This window comes from Natrix helvetica, assembly GCF_964273705.1.
Source record: "Natrix helvetica genome assembly, chromosome: 1".
Taxonomy (NCBI): domain Eukaryota; kingdom Metazoa; phylum Chordata; class Lepidosauria; order Squamata; family Natricidae; genus Natrix; species Natrix helvetica.
The window spans coordinates 55,609,879-55,629,355 of NC_138548.1; the positions used below are offsets into that span (position 1 = coordinate 55,609,879).

The following is a 19,477-nucleotide window of genomic DNA, read 5'->3' on the forward strand; positions in this document are numbered from 1 at the left end:
ATGGATTTTAGGTGATGACTGTGGAAGGGATGCACGAAAGTTCTTTGTAACCAATTGACACACTTTTTATAATTTGTAATGGAATATGCTTTTATGGTGTTTGTTGTGTTTTGTTTGTGTCTATTCAAAAAATAAAAAATAAAATAAAAATAAATAAATGGAGAAGTAGATAGATGACAGAACCGAACAGTTTGCAGAAATGGGAATAGAAACAGGATGAATATACTAAGCATAAGATGCCAACAAGAGGATGCCAACTGAAAATGAGATCATAGTAAGTTTCTGCTTTTAATGCTAACTATATTATATATTATATTTATTAAATTTATAGACCGCCCCCTCTCCCCGAAGGGACTCGGGGCGGTGTACAGACAACACAATAAAAAAACAGTATACAAACTTAAATACTCTTAGATACCCCTAAAATCAAATTAAATACTAGGCTGTACAGTATGATAAAAATTAAAAACAACCTAAAAACCTACCACTAAAAATTTAAAATACAGGCTAGAAGGATTAAAACTACAGTTAGGCCAGGCCAGCTAAGTTGAACAGGTGGGTCTTAAGTTTCTTGCGGAAGGAGCGGAGATCAGTGGTTATTCTAATATCGGGGGGGAGATCATTCCAACTGCTGAGATTCAAAGTCTGACATTAGCTAAAATTTCACAACAATAGAGCCAAGTCATGATCACTATGTGAGAAAAACTGGGAACTGTTAGCAAAAGGTTCTACAATGCAACCTTCCGTTCTACAATAAACCTGATCTAGTTTGTTGCTTCACTAGACAGAAAAACAAGAGGAAGAGAAATTCTCCTGCTGCCTCTTGAAGCAGCTACCAAACATGATTTAGTACTTTTGCATTGGGAGAGGGAGGCTATCTAACACAAAGCTGTTTTAAACAGTCCCAATTAGTTTACTTGCCTAATTAAAAGAAAACAAAATTCATTCTCAATTGTAATTTATCTGAATCATTAAATCTCCATGCATTTAAATGACTTAGCATATGAAGATAACAAAATGCTTTTTTTTCCCTCTGGGAAACATAATGATGTGTGTGTGCGCGCGTGCGCCTGCATGCATATATTGGTACACGGAGTGATATGAAATACAATGCTTAACCAAAATTTTTTAGAAGAGACTTTTCAAAGGGAAAATTCTGAGCATTTTCTTTTTTAGCCCTATGCCAAAAAAAGGGCATTTTGTTGAATGTCTTCAAGATGAGCATGGACTGATCTCTAATTTCTTCTACAATTGTCTAAAAACAATGCTAGATCTGAGGCATTAGGGGAGATGCAAAATGCAGCTGGTCTGCCAATATAGTGATTTAGCTCTGTGAATGCTGTCACTTGTGACATAAATTCTTGGAGGAGAAAGGGCCCAAAAGGAAAGAATGGCTATCCCTCACAAGTAGAAATGGGAATTATTCAGAAAATTTGCTTCCAATTCTATCACTTCTGAAGATGATGGAAATATGGGAGCAGCATTTAGTTCAGTTCCTGCATCTCACAATTTTTATATAAAATCTGTTAGAATGCTAGAATGAGTCTTCCGTGAAAGCCTGCTTCTCATTTCAAGGCAATCTAAACTATTTGAGGGTGGCCCTCAAGTATACCTTTGCCTGATCCCTCTTCTTTTGGGATGTCACTATAATCATGCTAACTTTATGAAAGAAAAAGAAAAAAAATAAATTAGATCTTATAGAAGGAAATTATTTATAGGAAATATGAGCACCTGTTGGAAACCAAGACCTGGATGACTGAGAATCTCCATAGAGACAGGAGATATGATGAAAAACAACAGACAAATTCTGGTGAGGGACAAAATACAAAAGCAAGCAACTGGGCACCTCTCCGGGCACATCTGAGATTGTAATAACTGCTGTTACATTGTAATCTCAAAAATGGTCTCCGGCAAACCTGTCACAACCTTACAGCCGAACTTTAGGAGACCTGGTCTCCTAGGGTTGCTCAGTACCCACATAAGAACTGTTCTGGTGAAAACTGGGTTGTATTTCCAATAATTAAACATGAGCATTGGATCAGGGGAAGGGAGTTTCTCATCAAATAAACTTGTATAATGATCAGCTTCACGTGCTACACTTATTCCTATTTATCAAGGTCAACCTCTTTCATGGTCCTTGCATTTCATAAATCACTGCCCCTATCTCTATTTCTTTGGGGATATACAGTATCTAGGGACGTATGAAATGCTAATTGTTGTTATTTTTCAGAGTACAATCTCCTTACTCTTGAAAGTCTCTAAACTTTAAATGCTACCCTTGGGCATGTGGTGGTGAATGCATCTTATCTTGTATACAAATGGACTAACTATATGAATACTAAAGCACAAAACAGTACAAAGTCAATGAACTCATATCCTGCGGTTTGGCTGTTTTTCAAAGCTCTTGGTAAGTGTAGGGAAAGAAAAATATTTTGTACCCAAAAGAACAAATAGTTTCCTGCCTTTTAAATTAGTAGCAAGGCAGCTTTAAAAAAATAAAATAAAATCATATAATTTCCCAGCCTGCTTTGGTGGTGATGTTTTCGGAAATTCTTCCCCTTCCTAGGCTTTCGCTTTCTGCTTTGTTTTATGTTGTTTTGGTTTCTGAATAAAGTGCCATGGCATGGAATCCAGCAGTAAAAAAAATTCTGCCTGCAATATGACATTACCTCATCTTTCAAATGAGACTGACAATTTTCTAACCATCCTGTTGGTGCAACTTATGTTACAGAAGTCCTTTAAAAACATCTGCGCCCATATAACTCCTCTGCCATAAAAGGAGCTGTTCTGAGGATCCATTCAAGTGGCAATTCAGTGTGGTCGAGCCAGGTGGCATCTGCCCAACAAGTTTGAGATCAGATGTTCCCTCACTGGTCTGATAACAACAGTTTTTGAAGAGATATGTTTTTCCCTCTTTTCTTAATGGATGTTTAACAATTCCACCATTTTCTTTCCTTTCCTTTCCAGAATTATTGGCTAAAGACCAAGTTTGTTACAAGTGGAAACAGCCAGATGTGTAAAGATAGAACAAGTAGTATAGTTACATTCCTTCCCTATCCCCCAAGACTAAAATACAATTAAAATGTCCAAGATCCCATACAATGGAAAATGAACTCCAGGCCTAATATTAGATGTCATGTTGAATTTCCAGGACAGCATTTTTCTCAATTGTATCCTTATCATAAAAAGGGTACACACACACACACACACACACACACACACACCATGGTTTCCTATATGTTAACTTATAGTACAACAGAGGGAGATAGTTGGGATCTTTATACTACAGGAAAAGCTGTTCTTAAAATAGTTCAGTGTCTTTACAAATACACTTATAGACCCTAAAATAATCTGTCTGAAAATGTGTTCTGTTCACTGAGAAAACTTTACATCATTCGCTTCATTCATCTAACTGTGCAGAAAAATGGTATTTCTGGCACAGGATTGAAGCAGAATGCTCTATAAATACAAAGCCATTAAACCTGAGGCAGCAGCAACCTGATCAGGGCTGCCTTTTAATTTCCTGACATGAGCTGGCCACTAACCCAATTACCCAGAATCCCCAGAGGAGTCTTCATCCTTCCCAGGAAGCACAAAAAGAAAGCACAAACATACTGTCTGGATGTCAGCAGAGCTTTCACTGAAATCAAATATCCTTCAGAAAACACATGGAAATCGAAAGCTGGGGGGGGGAGAGAACTCAGCAGGGACATTTGACAGACAGATAGTGTTCTAGAATGGCAGCGTGCCACTGAAAGGGATTTAAGGAGAAAATAAAGGTGGGGGAGTAATTGTTACTAACTGAACATTTATTTTTTTTAACTAAGTGCCTTGATTACAAGCAGTGGCTATAGCAGAAGTGACTTTGGATTTCTGATGCTTGCAGTACCCCATTCAGTGACATAACATCTGTCTTGGTTTCTCTGGCCTTGATCTTCCCTCTGCCTTTGAGAATTGCATGACAAGCAGAGATTTAGCAGCTGAAGCATTTTTCTACAATGCAAATGCTGTCAATGGGAAACATTCCTTGATAAAATTTGTCCTGTAAGTTAATATTGAAGGCAACAGGGCAATATATGGAATATATGCAAGGTCTTTGCAAAAAGAAGAGAAGCTTTAAAGTCAAGGCTTGGCTCAAACCATTTTTAACTGAATTTTTGTTCAGAATGTAGCCAACCTATTGTGTATTTATTTCCAATTCTGGAGCATCATTCTGCAAAATCAGAGCTCAATTGTTAGAGAGCAAGTAGGAACTCAACATACTTTTTCCACATATAGACATGAGCCTTATAGTACTCTTTGGATCTCCCTTGTCTTTATGGATGGCAGGATGATGGAGATTGTAGATTGTACTGCAATATATTTAGGAAGCATCAAATTGGGAAAGATTTCTATAGATCAAAAATCAGATCTACAACAATCTTCGGGACTTTCCGATAGTTATCCCCCACTTGAACATAAAGCTATTCTGAAATAGGGTGATCCACATAGTACTTTATACGGAACTAAAATGTCTAATTAATACATCCTGTTTCTAACACAAGAATCCTATAGGCAGCAAAAACTCTTAAAGGGGGTTGAGAGTTCAGTATGTGGTAAAGGCAGAAGATAATGTCAAATTCCCCAAAGACAGTTTCAAATAAGGTATTTTGATGTTTTCTTGCACTTCCAATACAAGTTTTTAATTTTAGTTTATTCATTTTTTTAAATTTTAATTTTGCAGGCTGCCTGGAATCAATGTGTATGAGTTGGACAGCCATATAAATTGTTTAATAAATTAAAAAAAAACAAAATTACATAATTGTCTAGGTAAAAATCCTTAACCCTCAAACCCATGTTGCACTCATAATCTGTGTTCTGTTAACAGAAATATCTTTGGCAGTAAGTTACTGGCTACAGCAACTGATTGCTATTCATGAGACAGAACTACCAACAGTATAATAATTAGGCTGATTGCGTTGTATTCCATCCAATAGGTGTTACTGAATTTTAGCTTGCTATTGAACTTGAGCATCTTTGATTCAAATGTAAAATATGAGCATTACAAATATATACAGACATTTTGGAAATTGTTTGCCTTAAGACTAAGTGGTCCACAAAAGAGTGCAGGGAGATGGATTGGAAAGGTAAACATTTTAAAAGACTTTCTGGCATTATGATTCCTTCTTCCCTACTCCTGCTTCTTTTCATTAGGTTTCCCACAGGGCCTTGCAAATATAGGTTATGTCCAGCCTTTTTCAAAGACAGCCTTCCCAGACTGTAGGATTTGGTTGCATAAGCTGCCAAGAGACCGTTGCAATCCCTGAGCCTGCTAACTGCTCAAAACTATCTAAGGTATTCAAAGCTTTCCAGCAATTCTCTCTCATACAGAGGAAATGTTCAGAATAGCATTTTTCTTCACCACTACTTCAGAAGTTCAAGATCACAAAGGGACGGCCTCAGCATAATACCGTAATATGAACTGAAACAAAAAATATATGCATACATGACATTTGATCTCAGTGTGTTCTCCTGGTTTTATTAAAATAATATCAGAATTTGTAAAAAAAAAAAATCTAGTGTCTTCCAAAATATCTTCCCTATTTCAAGCATGCTTGAAGGTCAAATTCTCCTGGCCAAAATCTGGAACCATTTTTTTTCCTCCAGGGTGATTTCTGAGAGCAAAACTTTATATTCAGCAAAAATACTTTATGTCACTTTGGACAATCTCTACAGATTTAAAGCCCCTGAAGGAATATTAACTGACAATTTCTTTTTTGTGAGAAGGATGATTAACTATAGGTTAAAAACCAACATACTGAATACATGTGCTCTGGACTTATATCTCAGAATTTAGTAGTTTTTTCACTTAGAATTTTAGGTATATCAATGAATCTCTACTCTGCAGTATAAAAATGGAAGTAATTGAGATGTCTCTGCTCATACATCCTTTTAGTTATAGTGCATTGATAGGGGCTCTCTTAAAGAAAACAGCCACGATATCTGAGAAACTTATTGATTGTTCACTCTGTCCCTTCCTGCCTGTTTCTTATTCACTTTCTGCTCTACTAAGCCCCAGTATCTACATCACAAGGATAGTCTTTCATAATCTTGAAGTGTCCCTTTGGAACCTTGCTTTTTCCCTTTTACCTTCCACTGACTCTATTTGAAATGACAATCCTTATCTTCCATCTTTTCTCTTTGGGGATGTCAAAAATTATTCCTCAGTAAGTGAACAATAATATGTAGATGATACATGAGTGGGGCTGGAGGGCTGTGGCGCATGTGTTATTAAATGTATGTGTGGGGTGGGGTGGTTGTCAAGTATGAAAAATGTTGATTTCCACTGATGCATCAGAGCAAGTGTCAAGAGCTATTTTAAAAAAATAAATAATAAGACCTAAGAATACCAATAGTTTTTTTCTGAAATTTGAATTTAGATTTGAACATTCTTCTACCTTTCCAAATAAAAATATATAACAAAAGATATCGCTAAGGTCTATAGCTAGTGATATTCAGCTGCAATAGATAGTTAAACTGAAGAGTTTGCCAGACAATGATGCAATAAAGAATTTATAGCAAATATTCTGGAATTTGATTCCATATAATTCACTGTCGACTATTAATTTAGGGGAGTTTATGGAGAGATTAAACAAATTCATGGAGAATTAAAGCTAATCTTGTTAGCTCTAGTCATGCTGGCTATATATTGCCTCCAATAAAGAAGGCACAAGGCAGTATGTCTTTCACTGAGGTACAGATCTGTGTGATACTATTACATTCATGTCAGCTTTTTAGCTTTGTTGTCCATCCAGACATCTGCTGAGAAAAGAATGCTGAATTATACAGGATCATAGTCTTGGGGTCTTGTAATCTACAGTTTTATATAGTTAATTAAATACAATCATAGCTATCATGGGTAAAAATCAGGGGTGGGTTCCTGCCAGTTCTAACCTCTTCTATAGAAGAGGTTCCACAAATCTACAGTGCCGTTTAGAACCAGTTCCAGCTCCCTCCTCCCGCCCATCCGCCCATCATCAAGATGAAGAGCGAGAGGAGGAATTCTGGGAGTTGAAGTCCACAAGTCTGAAAGCTGTCAAGTTTGAACACCCCTGGGGTTTTTTTTTCAAAAGGGTTAGGGGCGCAAGGGTCTTATAACTTGACAGCTTTAAGACTTGCGTGCTTCAAATGCCAGAGTTTCTGAGCCAACATTTTGGTTGCTAAGCGCGAAGCCACTCCCACTCGGTCACATGGCTGGCAAGCCACTCCCACCCAGTCACTTGGCCAGCAAGCCACTCCTACAAAGCAGGTCACACCTACAGAAGAAGTTCTAAAAAAAATTGAAACCCACCACTGGTAAGAATGTATGTTATGGCGAATAAAGAGCTGTTCCTCTTCCACTTTATTTTAATGCATTTAAAAATACTTCACTTTTCAAATTTCCCTGCAGCTTTTTACTATCTTAATGCGGGAAGAATGAAATGGCCAACACCATCAGGTTATGTTTCAAACTGTACTGTATTTCTCAATCTTAGAAGAACAGTTTAGAGAAATGGAAGCTGTGTTTATCTAGGTCTGCCATTATTCTATTAATCCAAAGATAAACACACTATAGATTTGAGGTCGTAAATGCCCCCTGCCCACCTCCCTAGCAGCCTCAATTCACTTGGCCAAAATTCTGTACTGCAATTTGGCATTCAAATGTCAAAACATCTGCAGGCTTCAGTCTGAAATATTTTGTGCCTGTGTGTTTAGAACAGGCATGTCCAAAGTCCGGCCCGGGGGCCAATTGTGGCCTGTTTTCAAATTTTGAGCCCGCAGCCTCTTCTCCCCACCGGAGTTATTTGTTTAGTCTTTCATAAAATAATTCATAATGGTACAAAGAATGTCAGGCTGAATGGTCGGCCCCACACATTTTCACCTCACCAAATCTAGCCCTCCTTGCAAAAAGTTTGGACACCCCTGGTTTAGAACGTACTATATATCACCTGAAAGCAGATTTTTCTCTCTCTCTCTGAGGAGACATTTAACAATTGGGTACGGCAATCTGGCTCAAGTTCTATTGCATTAGCTTATGCAGCTTTTTACAATTACTTTTACAACCTGCTTTTAAAATACAAAAATGGTCTACTTTCATTCTGATCCTTTCTGTCCAAATACCCATTTATGTCAAATAAGGATGAAGACAGATACAGATAACAAACGGAATCTAACTTTTTTTTTAAAGGGCTGTCCTAATTATGTTTTTCATCTTAGTATTCTTCGGGGAAGTCCTAGATGCAATCTGAAACTTTCACCATATCTAGCACAGCCTAATTTGAATGGCTGCTACCTCTTCACTCATTGAATCTTGAGAGCAACAATTCAGAGACTCAATCACTCTAATATCATCCATCTTTTAACCTGTTTTCCTCTTCACACCTGCTGCTGCAGATGAAGAAGCCCTGAGGACTCAATAGCTTGCATGCTGTATTCTGTGGCAGATTTAATAAAGGAATTGCCCTAATAATAAATGGGCAAGAGAAGGCTGCTTCACAAATGAGATCTTTGCCTGCTCATCAGAGAAACAGAATCTGTAGAAAAAAGTTTTTTCCCCTCCATCAACTTCATACAGCAAAGCCAAGAAAATGATTTTTCTACGGTGAGTTTCTATATAGTATTTATTTATTTGCTTTACCCATGGTGGTTTACAAAAATAACCAAACTGTAACTTAAATAACCAAAATATAAATGCAAACAGCATGTCAGATTTAAAAAGTGACCATACATGATGATGGTAAGCCAGAATCAATACATATCTGCTGATGGCCTATATACACGCACCCCTGGCCAAATATCATTTAAGGTTGGGGATGAGTAAAAAAAAAAAATCAAGGTGGCTGAAATCTTACAAACCACAATCCTGCTTCCATAGTGCTGCTCAATCTTGATTTTTTAAAAATCTCCTGAATTCAGGGGTGTCCAAACTTGGGAACTTTAAGACTTGTGGACTTCAACTCCCAGAATTCCCCTGGGGAATTCTGGGAGTTGAAGTCCACAAGTCTTAAAGTTCCCAAGTTTGGACACCCCTGCCCTAATTGTTCTATTATCTGAAGGCCTTCCCTAGGATCCTCCACATTCTGATACGAGAGACAATGAGATCAGATTAGTTGAACGGCTTGTTTTTCAGCCATTCTCTTAATTTGTTTCACTTTTATATTCAGACAGAAAGCGCAATGCAGCCCAGCTTACCTTCTTTCAGCATCCCCACTTTCAGGCATTTCATAAAACGACAGGCCTGACAGGATTTGCGCCTCCGTTTTGTGATTTCACACTCATTGGTAGCTGGACAACTATATTCAATGTTCCCTGCAAATAAGAAGGGAAACAAAAGTGAGGAAAGATGTAAGGAAGCCCTTTAAAAACAAGCCATCCTGAAAACAAATAGAAACGAGAACATTCATCACAATCTTTCTGCCGGATTCAGAGGAATTAGAAGACTAGGAGTACCAATCTACTTAAGTTCCTTGGACCAATTCACTTTTTCCCCTTTAAGTATATTAATGACAATATTGTCTGAGGATTCCTATACTGGACCTAATACGTCAAAACATAAGGGTCTAAATAAAACATTGAACTTATTTATTTATTTGTCTTGGAATAGAACAAGCCCAAGTGGTGCATGTGAATCCCAGCTTCCCTTTCTCCCTGTTAGTGCTTTATGGTATATTAATATAAGGAAGGGTAACCAGCCAAGGAGTTTATCCTCAGTCTCCAATGAAAAATTGGCTGTATTACATCAATTCATAGGAAACATGTTTGGAGATAACATAATTTCAGTAAATTGTTTCATCTTTAAGACAGATAGAAATAGTGGAACTGTCAGGGCAATATTTTGGCTTCATTCTTCAGAATGACTCGTAAAGCACATGAACAGTTGGGCTGGCTTACCCCACTGTGAAGTGACGTAATGCATGTTTCTATCTAAAAAGCATCCTTCTGCCCAAGCACCATTTAGTCTAACGCTGAACTATATGTCTGGAGGCAAATATTTCTTTCCTTCTCTTGGACACATTCATACAAGCACAATTACGTAAACAAAGCTTTAAATTTTTCTTGGCTCTGATTAACTCTGGCAATCAAGACTATTTCACAGTAGTTTGCAAAAGCCCTTTGCACGGAATGAGCTTTGATGAGATTGATGAAGAAAGAAATGCCAGGGTTCTTGGGCAAAGTAAAAAGTAAAAACAATATGTGTACAAGTTAAAACTCAACAAGGAAACAGCTGGAAAAACTAAAAGTATTTCCCCATTTCAGCTTCTTAGTTTATGGTGTTAGTGGCTTTTGAACAAAGTTTTCGCCAGTGAACAGTCATTCCAAAGGAAGCATCAAACAGATCAGCACATTTAAATCATGTAAAAGATAAAAGAGATTTTAATGGGCTGTTCTAAAAACCATCCTTGCTGGTCTAAAAGCAAATGTGTGGATTTTCCTGCCATTGTTGTAAGAGCCCTCTGATGGGTCTGCCTTAACAATTTGGTAAAGAACACATTGAAGGGAAAGGGATTCTGGGGTCATGAATGAAATGAAAAAGTAACTCCTGAGTTGATCCATCAGAGCCGATTCTGAGAGTCAAACAATTTTCAGGCCTCCAGGCTGCTACTTTGTGAAATCTCCAGCAATGAAGCCCATCCATTCCCATTCCCATTCCTTTCCCATTGACCTTCCTTTCACTGTCAGATTTTCTCAAGAGGACATGCACTTCCTCTTGACCTATAGTATATGGTCTCACACTTGAATTCAAAAAACAGCACAGTTATCAGAACAAGTACTGTGGCTGAATGAACTCATGACAAAAACTGTTTATTGCGATCCCTTCAAGATTAGTAACTGCAGCCTCAATTTCCTACATTTGGTGTTTTTCTCACAAAAGACAGTATTTACTGATTCAGGACCAGGCACAAATACAAACAGGAAAAACTCTGAAGAGCAAATTACATGGTATGCTAAATATGCTCCCTGTACCATCTTTACTCAAAAGTAACTCTGAATGCTGAACCTGGATGAAGATCACCGTGCATGGGAGTGGAGGAATAACCCTCCCCTTTCAATTTATGACTACCACATCTGAATCCATCAGAGGCAGCAAAAAATTGTCCACTCCACTTAGGAAACAATATGTATAAAAAGAGGATCAACCTTCTGGATACCATTCCATGCTATAATATCATAACACTGGAAAAGGTGATTTAGACTGAAAGTGTCCAACCCTTGCTTCATGCAAGAATCCAAATTAAAGCACACATGACAAGGGATTGTCTAGATTCTTATTAGATACATTCAGTGAAAATGAAAACACCATCTCTCTGATGACATCTAATTACATATTAAACTGGTCCTAATGTTCAGAAATATTTATCATTTGACTAGAATTAGTCTTGCAGTAAAGATCATTATTTTCCAGTCAGTACTCTGGGATGATAGAGAACAATGCTTGATATTTAAAGACTGCTCTGATAACCTCCCCCAGTCTTGTCTTTTAAAAGCTACACATTCCTAATCCCTTCAATCTCAAAATCGTATTTTTTATTATTGAAATCATATTATACTGTTACTTCATATTCCACTATAATCAACTGCTGTTCTGATACTGTTTTTTCAAGTACTTTTTCATGTGTGTGTGTGTGTGTGTGTGTGTGCGTGTGTGTGTGTGTGTAAAAATTTGTGCTGATAAATAAATAAAGGGAGACTGAAGTAGCTCCCTCCCATATTTGGGCATACCAGGTGCTTTGACATAACACACAGACACACACACACACACTTTTTTTCCTGAAAATAAGACCTCCCTGGATAATAAGCCAAATCGGGCTTTTGAGCGCATACGATAAAATAAGCCCTCCCCTGAAAATAAGCCCTCCTTGAAAATATTGTAACACAACAGCAGCCATGAGGTGACATGCTCACTGCCTCCTGTCCCTCAAAAATAATAAGACCTCCCAGAAAATAAGGCCAAGCACTTATTTCAGGGTTCAAAAGAAAATAAGACCCTGTCTTACTTTCGAGAAAACACAGTGTATATATAAATGTATATATGTCTGGCTCAACTGATAAGGAAGTGAGCCCGTGGCTTAGTGGCTAACACTCCTGCCTAAGATATTTACAGCCCGGGTTCAAGTCCCAGTAAGGGTATGGCTAGCTGATGAGAGCTAATTAGCTCGAAATAGATCTATACTAGTCTCCCTTTATTTATTTATCAGTACAAATATAGCACAAATGTATATATGTATGTACGTACGTACATACGTATGTATGTATATATATAATTACTGAATATTCTATATACTCTTCTGTTCAGGTGGCGAAACAGAGTTTCTACATTTTATCTCACCTCTTTAAACTAATTTAAAGCTTTGCTCTGCTTTTTAAATACTTTACTTTACTTTCAGCTACTTTACTTTCCTCACTTTTCTCACAACTGGCAAACCTAACCTAATTGGAGAATGTCCGTCTTAGGTCCTGGATGGGTTAGTACTTCTCCATTTGAGATTGGTGAAGAGTCTTGGAATTTCTCCGGACTTGCAATTATGGTTAGGAAGGCCTTCATGCAAGTTCATCTTGTGTGCTAGCTGAACCTGTTCCTGGACCGGAAGGCCTCCAGTCAAACAAATCATCCAGAAACTTCAGTTGGTTCAGAGTGCAGTGGTACAAGCAGTGATGGGCTTACCTCTGCTCTATGAACTGTAGTAGTTGCCAATTAGTTTCCAAGTACAATTCAAAGTGTTGATTACCACTTAAAAAGCCATTTGTGGCATAAGGCCAGGCTACCTGTCTCTGGTATCTTTCTGCCTATTTGATTAGGCAAAGTTGGTGTGTTTCATTGATCAAATTATATCATCTGATGTGACCCAGGAAGCACGTTTTCTCTATTTCGGAATCTTCTTATTGCTGTTCCTATCCTTTGAATCAGAAGTTCCTATCACCATTTCTGTTTTTCTGTTTTTCCCCAGAATTGTTTATTATTTTTTGTTCTCTTACGTATCATTTTAAGTATACATTCACATAATTGTTATTCTTCTTTACATTTATCATTCTTATACATTTATTATTTCATTTAATAGGTTATAATATGCAGTTTGGGTTGCTTTATTTACCATCCCTTCCTCCTGTTGTAACACCACCTTTTTTTCCCTTTCTTTTCACCCTCCCTCCCTTCTCTACTTTTTTCCTTCCTCCTCTCCTTCCTCTTCCTTCTTTCCTTACATTTCTCCTACTGCTACTCTCCCCCTTCTCCTTCCTACCCTCTCTCCTTCTCTTCCTCTCCCTTCAATCCTCCTCTCCTTCCATTCTCCTCTCCTTCTTCTTTCCCCATCTTCCTTTCATTTTCTCCTCCTCTCTCTTTTTCTTTTCTATTATTGTAAGTGCCCTTTCAGATCTCAGTTTATGTTTCCTTGGGATGGCATTTCCGCAAACCCAAATATAACCCATATTCTATGGTTCTAAATTTTTATTGATGACACTCAGAATTATCATGGAGTTGTGTGATCTCCGATGGATGGGTGGATGGAAGGAAGGAAGGAAGGAACGAATGAACGAAGGGCAAGCAAGGATTGGTTGGGGTGGAAAGTGCTTTGAATGAGAGCGTGCAGAAAGTAAACTAGGGTTTGAAGGATGTTTTGAGGTCTGTCAACAAAAGGACTTTCCTGGGTGCCCTTGTGTTACTGCCATATTAATTCCACAGTTTTTAGAGCATTAAGGGACATTTTACACATGACTCCTAGTCACCTGACATTGTTAGAGAGCCTGGAAAATAATTAAAGGAAGTACAAGAGGAGTATTGCAAGTGGACTTTTCTTCCTCATTGGAGTTTTGGGATTTTTCTGATACACATACAGTGTACCTAAAATGAATAAAGTAGAGAAACGGAACAGTTTGTAATTGTTTCTACCTCACATGGATTAGATTTCTCTTATCCAGCAAATACAAATAGTGCTGACATGTAAATGAGCAAACATGGCTTTCCCCATTAAGATCACTTTGACGTAAAGGGGAAAACATCTGTTTGGAAACAAGAGTCAGTCATCAGTAACATGAGGCCATTTTAAAAACAGAGGTCACTGTAGACTTTCTCCCAAGAGCAAACTACATGCTATATCAGGATATCTTTTTGGGGAGGAAGGTGGGGAGATGCACGAAAAGCTCACTGAGACCATGCATTTGATCTTAGATTTGATACTGTACTGGGACAATGAGCAGTTGACTCTATAAAGATTGTCTCTGCAATCAAAACTGTTCCCCTCAGTCTTCTTTTTCAAAACAGGTACTAGAGAAAGGGGAATTAAACAAGTTAACATATACAAATACCTCTCTGATACATTAGGAAATAGTAATTTTCATGCATTCAAAGAAATAGCTTAAGAGGCTCATAGGAAATAGAAGCCTCAAGTGGTATAAAATGGCTTGAGAAATATTTTATTTTCGTATTTATTTATAACAAATTTAGCCTGCTTTTCATTAAAATTAGTACCAAAGAGGATGCAATAAAACAAGCCAATAAAACCATATAAAATGTCATTAAAACAATTCAAAGGCATAATAAGACAACTACAGCCTCACACTAAATGATGCATCAGCATAAATTAATCCTTATGGTGAAATAATTAAATCTAGAAATGGCACAGTCTCTGCCCAGAGGTCTGCTGCCTAGAATGAGAGAAATATGTGTTTGTTGGAAGAGGAGGTTGTGAAGTTTTAAGGCGGGGAAGTTGCAAAATTATGTTTATGTTGCAAAAGAAGAGCCATGATTGTTGTGCAAATGCTTTGATACAGACTTGGTCAGATAGTGCCTTTCACATACCTGCAAAGACAGGTACAACTTCCATATACTCTCTAAAATGCTTTCTTTTTTTACAAATCTGAAATTTAGCATATTGCTAGGCATGTATCGTGTTTCCCCGAAAATAAGACAGGATCTTATTTTCTTTTGACCCCTGAAATAAGCACTTGGCCTTATTTTCAGGGAGTTCTTATTATTTTTGAGGTGTAGGAGGCGGCGATCGTGGTCACCTCATGGCTGCTGCTGTGTTGCGATATTTTTGGGGAGGGCTAATTTTCAGGAGAGGGATTATTTTAGCGCATGCACTCAAAAACCTGATTGGGTTTATTATCCGGGGAGGTCTTATTTTGGGGAAAACAGGGTCATTCTTACTTTTTCAGCAATGAAGCATTACTAGAGAGCAGGGACGTGCGGTCAGGGGAGGCAGGGGAGGCAGAGCCTCACCACTCTCATCATGAAAAGAAAAAAAAGGGAAAAGGGAAAAGGCACACGTGGTCCGATTCCCTGCCTTCCTGAGTCAACCTGAAGGGGACCGCGGAGTGCGAGCTGCGGGACTGCAGAGCATGCTCCGCGGTCCCCTTCAGGTTGACTAAGGAAGGCAGGGAATGGACCATGTGTGCAGGAGGAGTGCGCTCCATGGTCCCGCGGCTCGCGCTCCGCGGTCCCCTTCATGTTGACTCAGGAAGGCGGGGAATGGGACCACATGTGCAAGAGGCTGAGGCTGCCTCAGCCTCCTGCACACGTGGTCCCATTCCCCGTCTTCCTGATGACGTCACCAGCCTCACCAGCCATAAACCTAACCGCACGTCATTGCTAGAAAGAAGAACCATGACAGATGCAATGAAACCTCATATGGGCATTAATATGAAAGAACGTGTATTTGCTGGGTGGTGGGAGAAATGGGTCGTTTGGATTGCCCTAAAACACTTTCACTTTCAAGTCATCAGTCAAACAAGACTCTTCCATTGCAGCAGGAACCTCTGTGGTAAGAAAGGGTATAATATAACATTTCTGCCTTTTTGAGAGACAGACTCAGATGGATTGAAACATGCAGCAATTGAAAGAAATATGATTTGGTTAATTGACATAAGAAGTTAGGACCCACTTAGGATCAACAACAGGAGCAGCTGTTTTCTTCCTTGCTGAGTTGTAAGCTGACAGCCTTGCTGCTACTATAGATTTACATTCAGGATACAGAGAGATTGGTCAGAAGTTCCATAAACTATATGCATCTGCTTCCATTCAGTCTATAATCTGGCACTGCACAGTAATTTCAATAATCTGAGCAGTATCAAATACCTCTAAAAGCTGGAATTTGAAATGCAGGCCTGATCTCCAGTTAAGAATTGAACTGTGGTGGCAAGGCAATCAGTCCATTCAGCTGCAAACTTATTTTTCCCAAGTTTGCCGCTGAATGGACGGACCGCCTTGCCATTGCAGTTCGATTTTGAGTCTTTGCTTTTTATATGCACAAGAAGGTAGACTTTAAAAAAAACCAGTAAATTTGCCCTTTCTATATTCCTGCATTTTATCTTTCATTTCATTTCTTTTCTTTTTATATATATATATATCTCAGAATGTAGTTCCTGCAAAGTATATTTAATGTGCAATGAATTTCATACAGGAAAAGCTATGTCCAGTGATGTCATTATACAATTGGACATTGTTAGGTTACCACAGGGTTAGAAATCTATGGATCTCCTAATATAGCATTACAATTACAATTACAATTCCCAGACCATATTGCCACTGTCCATGGTGCCTGGGGCCACTGATGTTCAGCCATTCTACAGTCATAACTTCTCCATCAGTAAAGTAGTAGAACGATCCCTTCTCCACTTCGCCACACTCTGCCTAATCCCAAGTGCCATCCACACAGAGTGTGTGTGTGTGTGTGTGTGTGTGTGTGTGTGTGTGAGAGAGAGAGAGAGAGAGAGAGAGAGAGAGAGAGAGAGAGAGAGATTGCATGCATACACACACACACCCAGATCTCACCATCCAGTTAAGTTGGAGCTTTTTTTGTTTAAATATTGCTTTAAGTCATATTAATTAACCTGACTGACCCTGACCCTAACCCTAACCCTGGAGATTGTCACATTTAAAACACACCTCATTCAAAAGGAAGAATCTATACAAACACTCTCAAAATATTAATGCCCACTAGGTGACCTTGTACATATTTATAAAAGCAACATGCTGCAATTTGCGAAGATGGGCAAGGGCATTTTATTTATGAACAAACGTGGATCAGCCTGTTTGTTAGGCTTCCCATACATAGCAATAAGCAGAGTTTCAAGACAAATGCATGTTTTCCTACTGCTCTGTCAGTTTATAAATTTAAGTCTTCCCCAAATTTATATCCATTTTTGTATATCCCCAATTCCCCCAATACACACATTGTTGCAAGCAAATGTTCTGCATATATGCATTATTACTGTCTAATTCCATTCATGTTTGCATTTTATGATTGAAAAACTACAATGCAATAATTGTGAGCCAAAGTAAATGGCATTCTGGTTTGTATCTTGGAAATTATATATTAAGCTTGTATTAAAAGAAAACAAATTTCTCTCCTGTCCTTATGCTTATCTGAGGAAAAGCCTACAAAAGCAGATGATATATTCCCCACAAGCAAGCAACTCCAGGACAAGATAAACTATTGTCTTCAAATATTTAACAAAGTTCTCTGCTCTGTTGTTATTTTATTTTTACCCCATCACAAAGTATGTCAATTTCTTTTATGAGTCCTGGGCTGCCTGCCAGAAGAAAAGAGCTACTCATACCACCTTGCAATTTCTGTAAGTGCCTTGTGATAAAGTGATGAGATTAACTCATCAGGATTCCAGTAGCCGCCTTCTACCTGGCAATCATGCTGTCACTTCAGTCACTGTGGACTAGGGGCAATCTGGCAGACAATGATGGAAAGAGCTCCAAGGTATCCTCAGCAGCCAGAGGAGGAAGCAATGCATGCCAATGAGCAAGGAAAGCTACATGGATATTTGCAGGCTTACACTTGTCATGAGAATATGCTTTCTGAACGTCAGTTATTCCACTGTACCACGTCTAATTTAATCAAATGAACATTTCCCAACAATGCTTTGAGGAGCCACACAATGAAAGTGGAACCTAATCTAGGAAGCAGCTCTGAGCTTTTTCAGATACAGAAAGAGATAGGAATGTGTGAGATTTAGCCTTCCTAGATTGGTACAATTACATAGGGCCCTTGAACTGCAAAACATGTGTCCAAAACCCAGATTTTTTTCCCTGGTGGATGTTGTTGTTAGTTGCGAATTCATGTCTGACCCATCGAGACCCCATGGACAACATTCTCCAGGCCTTCCTGTCCTCTACCATCCTCTGGCGTCCATTTAAGCTCACATCTACTGCTTTGGTGACTCCATCCAGCCACTTCATTCTCTGTCATCCCTTTCTTCTTTTTCCATCAATCTTTCTCAGCATTAGGCTCTTCTCTAGTGAGTCCTTCCTTTAGATGGCCAAAGGATTTGAGTTTCCTCTTCAGGATCTTGCCTTCTAAAGAGCAGTCAGGGTTGATCTCCTCTAGGACTGACCAGTTTGATCGCCTTGCAGTCCAAGGACTCACAGAGGTCTTCTCCAGCACCATAATTCAGCATCATAGTTCAGCACTGGTGGATAAACAAAGTCAAATGTGTATCCTGACACACTGAAGCCCCCAGATTTTTGGAAAATAAGGCAGGCAATCTCATGTATTAACTAGAAGTACCTTTTAAGATCTATTATAGGCCTTATTCTACTTCTACTTTTCCTTTCCCCTATCTCACCTTCCAGGTCAGACAGCTGGTACTAGAAGCTACTATCTACTGTCTTTATATTATAATGCCTTTGGATATCAATTGTTTTGAGATACAGTGAAAACAGTTTCTTTTATTCTTTTATATAGATTTTGTTCTGAACATAATCTACATTGAATATTTGTTAGAAAAGGTTTGGTAAAAATGCTGAAAATAAATAAATTGTTCACATCCCATGACTGAAGACTGTCATTTTTATTTCCCATGGTTTTCTCAAATACCGTATAAACTATAAGAAGATTACTGATTGAACATTGTAATGTATTGGTGCCTTCTGATTATAGAACATCATTGCATGTTATTATCCATCTCCAATTCAAAATCCTTCAGGGAAATCCTTAGAGACATCCCCAATAGGCTGTTTTAAGAGCAGTTTCAACATGCTTCCTTATTTTAGATTGTTTCCAAATGGTTTAGATTGTTTCCAAATGGTTTAACCAATTGAAATGAATCAAACAGGGAAATTTCATCAAATCAATTTTTAGAAACTAGCTATTTAACAGCATTTATGCATAATCTCCAAATGGATTAGAGAGGTTTTTCCTCTTTTCTCTTGAAGGTTTCCAAGATTTTTTCATAAGGTATTCTATTCCTCTTAAGTAATGATATATTGTTCCAAATGGCCCACAGGAATCATAGGAGACAAACAATCTCAATGACAATAATGAGAAACAGTTTAAACTCCGTTATTGCTCAAAACATTACTCAAGCAAATGCCATATGCCCACGAATCTTGAAGAACTGTCCTTCCAAATAACTCCAAGGATGCCTTCTCAAATAACCCAGTGACCATTTATGAGGACTGCATCATATCTTATTACTTCCTATTCTTTCAAGGAAAAGCAGAGTTCCCAAC

The 19,477-nt window shown here is 38.3% G+C and overlaps 1 protein-coding gene across 3 annotated transcripts in view; it reads right to left on the reverse strand.

Moving 5' to 3' along the window:
- ESRRB (estrogen related receptor beta) overlaps positions 1 to 19,477 on the reverse strand; it is a gene marked incomplete at its 5' end in the record, with an annotated part of 114,564 nt that overhangs the window by 25,414 nt on the left and 69,673 nt on the right. For 2 of the 3 annotated variants that reach the window (XM_081948052.1, XM_081948051.1), the window contains one exon: positions 9,211 to 9,327. The exons of the other annotated variant lie outside the window; for it this stretch is intronic. In XM_081948052.1, coding sequence (XP_081804178.1) covers positions 9,211 to 9,327 — 117 coding nt within the window. The remainder of the gene's footprint in view (positions 1 to 9,210; positions 9,328 to 19,477) is intronic. 3 annotated transcript variants of the gene reach the window in all.